This window comes from Elephantulus edwardii, unplaced genomic scaffold (assembly GCF_000299155.1).
Source record: "Elephantulus edwardii isolate Elephantulus edwardi_28Jun2011 unplaced genomic scaffold, EleEdw1.0 scaffold00165, whole genome shotgun sequence".
Classification (NCBI taxonomy): domain Eukaryota; kingdom Metazoa; phylum Chordata; class Mammalia; order Macroscelidea; family Macroscelididae; genus Elephantulus; species Elephantulus edwardii.
The window spans coordinates 6,911,758-6,921,954 of NW_006399915.1; the positions used below are offsets into that span (position 1 = coordinate 6,911,758).

The 10,197-nt window shown below is 38.3% G+C and overlaps 1 protein-coding gene across 1 annotated transcript in view; it reads right to left on the reverse strand.

Annotated features, from left to right (window-relative positions):
• Positions 1-10,197, reverse strand: part of BTLA (B and T lymphocyte associated) — a 115,163-nt gene that overhangs the window by 3,121 nt on the left and 101,845 nt on the right. The window contains exons 4-5 of the mRNA XM_006895361.1: positions 6,231-6,374; positions 4,443-4,489 (exon numbers count right to left, since the gene is read on the reverse strand). Of these exons, the coding sequence (XP_006895423.1) occupies positions 4,443-4,489; positions 6,231-6,374 (191 nt within the window). The remainder of the gene's footprint in view (positions 1-4,442; positions 4,490-6,230; positions 6,375-10,197) is intronic.

A 10,197-nucleotide genomic window follows, 5' to 3' on the forward strand; every position in this document is an offset into this window, starting at 1 on the left:
ATATAACCTGCGTTTATGCCTCTTAAAAAATGTATTTGCTATGAATAAGTCATTGATTGTGAGTAATAGCATAGTTTAGAAAAATAAAGTATAAATCAGAAGAAGTCATTTTTAAGTGAGCTGAAAGCATACATATTATTAGTTACTAAATATAGTTAGAACTCAAAGCATAGAAACTCAAAATTGTTGTCAGGAGACAAATGTAGACAAAAAAAATCTTCAAGTAGTAGTGACTTTGTCTCATATAATTTAAGCATGATATTAAGAGGAGTCAGTCCCTGACAAAGGACATCATGTTTAGAAATGCAGAGAGTCAGCATATGAGAAAGAGGAAGACCTTCAAGAAGAGGGATTGAAACAGTGACTGTAACAACTGGCTCAGGAATATCAGAGATGATGAGGCTGTAGTTCAGATCTGTTGTTCAAAGTGTTTCTTTCACTCATACTCAACTCTACAGCATACAATAACAACAACATAGGGTGGTGCAAACAGATACATAGTGCACTACATCACCCGCCCTTTGAAAGATTGGCAGCTTGAAACCATGCAGAGGCATCCTGAAAGAAAAATCTGAAAATCGACTGCCAAAACGTCATAGCTGTGAAAATTCTATGGAATGCAATTCTAGTCTACACTTGTGTCTCTCTATGAGTCAGAATCAACCCAGTGGCACCTAATTTGGTTTTTTGCTTTACAGTTATTTTTGCCTCAGGGGAACACACACTACCAAGACTGTATCTTCGAGTTTCACATGCCTTACAACTTCCGGGAAAGAGTTAAATTTTTAGAAGTTATAAATTTATTACAAGTTTTCTTACAATTTTCATTTCTTTATAGCCATTCTTAACCACACAGGGGTACATATGGTAAAGATGGTGGCCAGAAAGGTGCACCTTTGTGTTAGCAGCACAACTCCCTCTACTCTAAGCCACCAGAGCCCCCATATTAATTCCAAAGGTTATTTACTTTTATTTCAATGATGTCTGTCAATTTTTGATGCTGAGGGCAGGCCTAAAAATGAGATCAAATCTATAATCCATGACTCTCTATGTGATTGCTTAATCCTTCATTGTTCTCACTCCCATGAAGGCTTTGCTGTTGTGTTTTTTAGATGCTGTTAAGCCAAAACCAACTTGCAACAGACCCTCCAGGAAGTTCACAGAGGCTGTAAATAGAATAGGAAGACATTACTCATCTTTTTCTACAGAGCAACTGGTGGATTTGAACCCCTATTATAACTCTTAAACAGAGTTTAACCAGACAAGCATATCTGGTGGTATCTGGAGAAAGTTAGATATTATCTGCCGAGTGCATGGTCTGCCTCTGATGGAGGTGCTTGCCCAGGAAGTAGCACTAAGTCTAGATAATTGGAAGAGGCAGTGATTGCTTTAACCTTCACAATCTCTTGACCAAAACAGGATGTGTCCAATTTCCACTGACAGGAACCCTGTTAAGGTCAGTAGAAGGAACAGTAGAGAAGAAAAGACTATCATGGGACCTAATAGTCATAAAGCTGAAATATACTGACAAGATCTTGGTTGTACTTTTGAATCTATTTAAGTCTATTAATTCAATTACCCAGCTTCCTTCCTAAGAGATAGCTCATTTCCTTGATGAATTTTGTTAGAATGAATAGGTTAAAATAAAGCATGGTACTCTACTGTGTGACTGAGTGTTCCCTGGGAGCCCATCAAGGTGGGTAGGCAGCCCCAGGCTTACTTAAAGTACTTGATATACTTAAGTATTGAGCCATAATTTACATACTATAAAAAAAATTCCTTTTAAAAAGGTATGATTGTTGAGGAAAAAAAAATATAAAAAACTTTGTAAGTAAACCAGTACAAAATAAAAATTTTAAAATAAAAAATGTCTGATTGTGCCAGTCGAACAAAAACTCCTTTAAACCATTAAAGAACTATTCTTGAGTTAGATCAAAACTCTAACTTTTGTATAAACCTGCCTTTTTAAAAAACAAATGGCTTTTCTTTACATTGAATTTTTATTCATTGGAATCCTAAATAAAGTCTGTCTTAAAAATTCTTTGGTAAGTCAAACGAAACAACTATAATTTCAGAAAAAGACATAAACACCTTAAAACAATATTCCCAAATAAAAATGTACCCATAGAAAAACACATTTTTAATTCAACTTCAAGTTATAAATGATGAATCCACCTTAAACAGAAAAAAAAAACCATTATCACATTTTAACCAACTGAGAATTTGCTGGCCCAGCGAACTGATTATTGTTTTAAATTATTTGAAAACTCTTGGGTCAGTTGTGTCAGGATGTTGAATTTTTGTTTTTTTCTACAAGATAAGAGAACTAATATTTAATGAAATCTTCATATCTGGGGAAACAAAACTCTTAGAGCCTAACATAATGCATATTGATACTTGCTAAAAATTCAGTACACATTTTCCAATTTCTAAGTTTGTAATTAGGTAGTTTTTTGGAGAAAGCTTGGTATCACTTAATGTGAAATGTAGAATTACTGGCCAGATCTTTCTCTAATATTTTTGGAGCTTTCAAGGAGATGAACCCATTGCCACTGAGCTGATTCTAACCTTATGAGAACTATGTGTTACATATTAGAACTGCTTTTCTTGGGTGTAATCTCATTGGAAACAGATTGGTAGGCTATTTCTTTTGCTCAAGAGAATCATTGTTGTTGATATGTGCCATCAAGTCAATTCTAACCCATAGTCATCTTCTAGGACAGAATAGAACTATTTTAGTGAATTTCCCAGGCTGACGTCTTTACAAGCAAACCAAAAACAATTCCTCAAACTCATTGTCATTCAGTTGAAATCAACTCATTGCTGATGCCCCACTGAGTTGCTAAGAAGGTAAATTGCACTGGAGGAGATTACCCATCTTTGTCACTAAGAGATTCTGATGGGTTCAAACCAGGTAACCTATGGTTTGGTAGAGCAATTCCCTATACAATAGGTCACCTGAGTTCCTATATTTTCTGATAATGAGGAACATCTCTTTATTCCTATCACTCCTTACTGAGATCAGGGTGGCGGGGACGGAGAAGTTTGACTGCAGTAGTTTATTTTTGACCCATTATTTGTATTTCATTAGTGATTAATATTTTTTCTCAAATATATCGTAACCTTGGTTTGTCCACTTGCTGCACAGAGGTGACTTGTAGTTGCTGTGAAGCCGAACACTGTAACATTGAGTCAAATGCGAGAATGGTTACTCATGGTAGACAGTGTTTGGTGGAGCTCCCCAATTAAAGCAAGCTTGGAAACAGGAGTGGCATCCACTTTCACAATAGTTTGCCTCTGGAAACCCTATGAACCTGGAGAAAGGACAAAAGTTATATAGGAGGTTCCCAGGACTTTCATTCATAGGGTTGCTGTGAGTTACCTATGACTCGACAACACTTAACAACAGGAGAGAGTGAGAGGGAGAGAGAGAGAGAGAGAGAGAGAGAGAGAGAGAGCGCACGTGCGTGCCAGTGCGAGCAGTGGGCCTAGTGGACAGAAAGCCACCCTCCCAAGCCAAAGGTGGGTGACTCTACTCTGTGGTCCTCAGGCCTGCCTGTAATTGTTTTTGGTGAAACGTTCTTCTAGGTCGTGTAACCCTGGTATATCCACTTGCTATACAATGGTAACTCGTGGTTGCTGTGAAGCCTAACACTGTGACACTGATGAGCCAAATGCAAGAATGGTTACCCATGGTGGACAGTGTTTGGTGGAGCTTCCCGATTAAACAAGCTTAGAAGCAGGAGTGGCATCCACTTCCATAATAGCTTGCATCCGGAAACCCTATGAACCTGGAGAAAGGACGAAAGTTATGCAGGAGGTGTCCAGGACTTTTGTTCATAGGGTTGCTATGAGTTGCCCGTGACTCAATAGCACGTAACAACAACAACAACAACACATTGTCCTATCTTACATTCTTTTCTGAGCTTCAATATTAGTGCATCACTAAGCACCAAATAACTAAACTTCTTTTTCAAGAAATTATAATAAACATTGCACTGCTGTCCAAACATCCTTGGCTCATTCTGGTGGGGCTCTTCCCTGATGAGCCCACACAGAATCAAGGATGTTTGCCCAATAAGTAAGCCTCGCTATCTGCCTGTGTCAATTACAATAAATTCCAGTCATCTTATGAGGTTATGAATCTGTTTATTCCTTCATTAACCCCCTGTTCTTTTCCGGAAATACTTTAAGGTGTGCCTGTGAATGTAAGTAAACAGAGCAGAGCCAAGATTCTGCTGCTCAGGTCCTGACTTTTCTGCTGAGGAGTCTGATGAAACTTTGTGTCCAAAGAAAAGAGAAAATAGGCATACTTTTCAAAAGAGATCACAATCTATGTAGTGCTTAGCACTGAGCTGATGCATGGCAAGTGTTACATAGATTCATTAAATAACACACATTGAGCACAACTGGATTTGCTTGAATAGATATATCAAACATACCAGGTTAACTTCCCTTCTAGTTGAATCCAAAGACTTCTTTTGTTTCTCTAAAAGACAAAAGAGGAAATAAGAAACCAAAATGAGTAAAGAATAGCATAGGACCCTTCCTCAATTCTTAGAAGTTGGGGTTTAGAAGCAGATTGTTAAAGTTCATTGACAAGGTTGGTCTTCTCTCCACCCAAGGCTACTGCTGCCCTCACTTGCATAGTAGTGGCTGTGTTGTTACTGGTTTATTAGCTGTGGCTAGTGCGATATACATCACTCAGACTGTGAGAATTCATGTTGGCCATTTCACCACTGGCTCATCGCTTCTTTCCATCTCTCTTTCATTGCTGCTGAGTGGAAACTGACTCTTATCTGACCCTCCAGTGGGTGTTCAGAGGCAATAAATGGCAAGAGAAGAGATTGACCATCTTTCTTCCATGGAGCAGCTAGTGGATTTGAACAGCCTACTTTAGGTTTACAGTGCAACTCCTTACCCACTAGGCCACCAGAGCTACCTTTATCTAAGACACTGTATGGCATATCCAAGAGGAAGGAATAGAACCCAATACATCATATTACAAGGTTTGAAATCCTTGCACTGCAGACATCCTATGCTCAATAACTTTGCAGTCCTGTTACCATCATAAATAGAATCCCCAATTGCTTAGTCCTGTCTTTTCTTTCTGCTATTTTGAGACAAGTTACAGCAGCCTGAAAAAAGTAAATAATACAGAGGAACCAATGGAAGATCTCTAGAGTTGAACACCAAGAGTTGGAGTTATAAAGGAATTTATCAATATTCTGAAGAGACCTGTGCTCCAAAAGTCCTCATCCCAAAACCACAGAAGCATTTAAATCCAGACAAAGCTTCCTCTTGTGACAGACAGAATAAGGATTTCTATAACTACACTGTTACTGTGCCAGGGAAAAGGAATGGAGGCAGATGGAAGAGTAGATAAAAGGCAGGGGGGCGGGAGGGGGTAGGTGGTTCAGACCAGAGCTAGATCAAAATTCTCCCAACAGTCTTGTCTTCCTGTAAGTGGTTTTGATGGTTAAGGAAGACTTATAAGAGCAGAAAGTAGTTTAAAACTTTCACACTCTTCTCTTCATAATCAAGTGAGTATTTTTCAAATTCATTATTGTTGAGTGATAGTGCAATTTAAGTTTGTAGATAACAGGATGTGTGTGACTGGCAATGCTGTGGTGTGGCTATGAAAAAAGAGGGTGAGGTAAAATAACTCAAATCACAAAGATGTACTTATCTGAGGGATCATTGCAACCTTCCTTTCAATCCCTTAAGACTGAGAAAAACTTCTTCTCATATGAGCCTGCTGTTGTTATGGGACCATCCAGGCAGAACTGATTCGGACCTGATCTGCTAGCAGGTTTTCTAAGGTTATAAATAGCGTGGGAGGAGACTGTCTATCTTTCTCCTGAGCTGGTTCATTCTAACCTCATGCCTTGGGCTTGGCAGCACACCTCCTACTAGGCTACCGGAAATTCCTCTTTGAGCCTAAGATAAATAAAAATAAGAAATCCCCAGCAAAGTACAATGCTTATCACATTTCTGACTTGGGCACTGCCATAGTACACATGCCGGCTCTATCATTTAGGTGAACTTGCCTTAATCCACCTGACTTTCTGGTGTAAAAGATGCTATCCAGGAAAAAACTATGTATGGTGAACCCTAAGAGGTCATGAAAGAAAACTGCAGAAACCAAAGGAAAAGCTATCAACCAGCAGCCCCCAAGAATAGAACCCCACATGTGAGTACAGAAGGGTTAGAGGGGAAATGAAACCCACCTTGGTGCTTCCTCAGGCAGCGGAAGAGGCAGAAACATGCAGTGAAGAGCAGAGGCAATGCCCCCAAAGGAAGCAAACCATAAAGGAGCCATCTGTCTATCCTCTCTTCAGAAAGCGTTCCTGGTCTTGAGGCGCTGGTTGCATCTGAAATGTCAATGCTGAAAGCAGTTAGGAACTCTGAGGTAGGTTAGAATTTTCAGCATCTTCTACAGTGTTAAGGTCCCTGGTCCTTGTGTGGTATAAATTATTAAGTATTCCACTATTACTAAATGAAAGAGTAGAGGTTAACAAGAAGCACCTAAGAATAAAGGCCTGGTGATCTTCCAAAGGGTCACAGCCTGAAAACCCTAAGGCATGTTGTTCTACTAGGCATCACATGAGGCTGCCAGGGGCAAAATCTGCGCATGCCATCAGTTGGCCTTCTGCTTCATCAGAATTTGAGTGGAGAGGATTACAAGGGTATGTCTCCAATTCTCCCTCCAGAAAACCCTCCCTCACCTCTGCGCCTTCATCTATCTGGTGCTTTTTCGCTGAGTGCGTATGGCCCTGTATTATAATTTATTTTTTGCAAAAGTTCTAAATCTAGGGTTTACCCTCTGCAGAAATGCATTGTGACAACTGAGTAGAACTTTACCTATGCCCTTTCATTCATATTATTTACCCAAGCCATGGTATTTTTAATTGTTTCATTTATATGTAAAAGTTGGATAATGAACAAGGAAGCTGGAAGAAGAATTAATTCCTTTGAATTTGGTGTTAGCAAAGAGTATTGTGTATATTATGGACTGCCAAAAGAACAAATAAATCTGTCTTGGAGGAAATGCAAGAATAATGAGACTATGTCTCACATACTTTGAGCCTGTTATCAGAAAGGATCAGTTCTTGGAAAAGGACATCATGCTTGGAAAAAGAGAAGGTCAGTGAAGGAATGGAAAACTCTCAATGTGATGGCCTGGCACTCTGACGGCAACAGTGAGCCTAACTAAACACCGCGCAGATAGTGAGAGATAGTGAGGCTGGCTCCAGAGCAGGCAGAGTTTCAAGCTATGATACAAAGGGTCACTGTGAGTTAAAGTCAACTCAACAACACCTAACAACTACAACAACATTGAACTCTCATATTTACTGATAAGAAAAGCAAGGGAACCATAATTTGTATTCAGTCCTATGACTTAAGACGTGTTCTACTGTTCAAAGATTGCCCCAAGGTCAGATAGCTGGTAAGTGGCAGTTAGGACTTAAGCCAACTTCTTTCTGACACTGACTTCAAGTTCTTTCAACACAGCAAACTCTGCTTGGTTCTTAAGTGTACAGCTAGTGCTTTTTACGGTTAATCAGTATTGATGTGCATTTAGGCCTTGCTCATCCACAATAGGTTGCAATTCTTTTGTAGGTCATGAAAATAATTTAGTAGGTCACAAAGAGTATGTTTGTAAAAGTGAAGTAGAACAGGAAAATATCAGAATAGAATATATTCTACACACTAGAATTATGGTTCTCACCTGGAGCAACCTTACTTCCCAGGGAACCTTTGGCAAGTTCTAGAGATTTTTTTTTTCCTCTCTCACACAATTGAGAGGGCAGAGAAGCTAGCAGCTAGTAAATAGAGGCCAGACATGACGTGAAACACCCTCCATTATCTAGGGAAGCTTCTTCTACTTATGTCATTAGAAATTCTCCAGTTTAAGATGTCAATTGTGTAAAGATGCACATTGTGTAAAGTGGCTTGGTGTAAATTTGGCTTCAGGAAATTTTTGTTTTAATAAATGGCTGTAAGATACATATTTTTTAAAAATTGTGAGTTTCTGTTGTGCATTATGCAAACCAATTAGATGGAGACATTCTAAGACATTCAATGTCTTAGAATGTAATACTGGACTAAGACATTGTGTGTACGATTACTTCTCTGTAAGAGTGGTTTTGGATAAAGATGGTAACATGAGGTTTGATAATTCAGAGCGAAAGCAAAAGCTTCGCTGACCATAGGACCAAGGTTGACTGGACATCCAACTGGTTGCCAAGAGTGGAAGGAATAGTTGCTTGTGAGAGGGACATGGGTAAGAATAGGACTGTGTTTTCCCCAATGCAAGGAGATGGAAACAACCCAACTGTCCATCAACAAAGGAATGACTAGAGAAGCTGTGGTATATTTACACAATGGAATATTATGCAGCACTGAAAAACAAGAACTCATAAATAGTATACAAAATAAGTGACCCTGGAAGCCATTATGCTGAGTAAAATATCTCAGTCACAAAAGGACAAATACTGCATAATGCCACTGTTATAAAACAAGACTGACATGGGGGTTGCGAGATAACTAAGAAAAGAGGGTACAAATAATGTACAGTGCATTGAAACAGATGAGGGAGAGAACTGTTTAAAAGGAATGTATGATTAGATATTATTTGCATGACAACAGTCCAGAATAAATGCTGCACAGCAAAGTGGACTGTGAGGGGGGGAATTGTGCAACAATGAAAGGAGCAAACTGGGGGGGGGTAAGGGAGGAAAATGTGCAATAATGAATGAATGGAAATCCAAGTTCTTTTTAAAAGTTCATTAAAATCTACATTAAAATAAAATTTAAAAAAAGAATAGGAACTAAGATCCTTAGCACAGAGAATCTAATATAGAGCAAATCTACTTGATTAAAACCCAACTTTCATTACAACTTTTCCAACTACCAAACAAGCTAATTTTCTTAATTTTATTTGACTAATTTGATACTCACTTATTAGGAAGGGCTCAGAATAATTTCCAGTCTGCTCTGAAATAGAAAAGCAAAATAAGGAATTGAAACAAGTGCTGGAAACAATAAGGGTTCATCACTTCCAGTCATGTTCAAAGTTGGAGAGCTTCTCTGAGAAGCCTTGAGTTTACAATTTAGTATTTCAGTCCAAAGCCAGTTGTTTACAATTCAGTATTTCAGTCCAAAGCCAGTTTGCATAATTTACTGATCAAAAGCACAGAGTGCCTTTGGCTATCCTGAGTTCATTTTGGGTTCAGTTATAAATGCAAAGAAAACCTGGATAAAAACACCATAACTCTCATCATTTCCTTTGATCTGTCAGCCTAATCAACTTATTGTGACACACTGTGGCCTCTGTCAAATATTTTGGCAATTGAAGTAACCGGAAAAGGAGGATGGAACACATGGCAAGATGCTGGGAACTCAATTTGAAATCTAGTTTATATCCATGTCTCTCTGCCCTTTTCCCTACATCTACTTAGTTGTACAGCTAATGATGACACTGCCTTTGTGCAGTTAGTAGTCTAGTATTGGCTGAAGAAAACTGAGTTGAAGGCCAATGCAGTTCTAGAAACTGCTTCTCAACTCTGCTAACGTCTGTTAGGACTTTGATTCACTATGGGAAATATTTGTTCTTCATACTGAAAAAATAATATTTTCTCAAGAGTATTCACACCCCTATGCGGTCACAGGTGTGTTCTTACAAAACCAAATCTTACTTTGACCATAAAATGCAAAGAAAAGTCAGATACAAACCCCACCCCAGAAAAAAAATCTAACATCCTTTAACAAGATATTTCAGGGGAGAAAATAAAATTCATTTTTCCTTCAGTATTTTATATGGCAATTAAAATACTTACCTGTCAATTAAAACATTTTACCTGTAACATTTAGCCTGATAATTCAAACTTCTCATGATTCTTGAATAAAATTCTGGACTATGTTTGTTTGTCTGTTTGTTCATTTCTTACTTGGTTTACTAAGTATTCCTAGATTCAGGTGGAAAAGGGATGGTTCTCCCACTCTTTCCCTATCTTTTCTGTTTTCACTGCATCTACAACTTAATTTCACACCTACCCTTATACAACATGATCTACTGTTAGAAGGAAAGCAAAGAAATAGGATGCAATTAATACTTCCTTTTTTCTTTTATCCTTGAATTATATTAACAAGATTTTTAAATTATTATTAATTTGTAAATTTTTTATTTTTTTA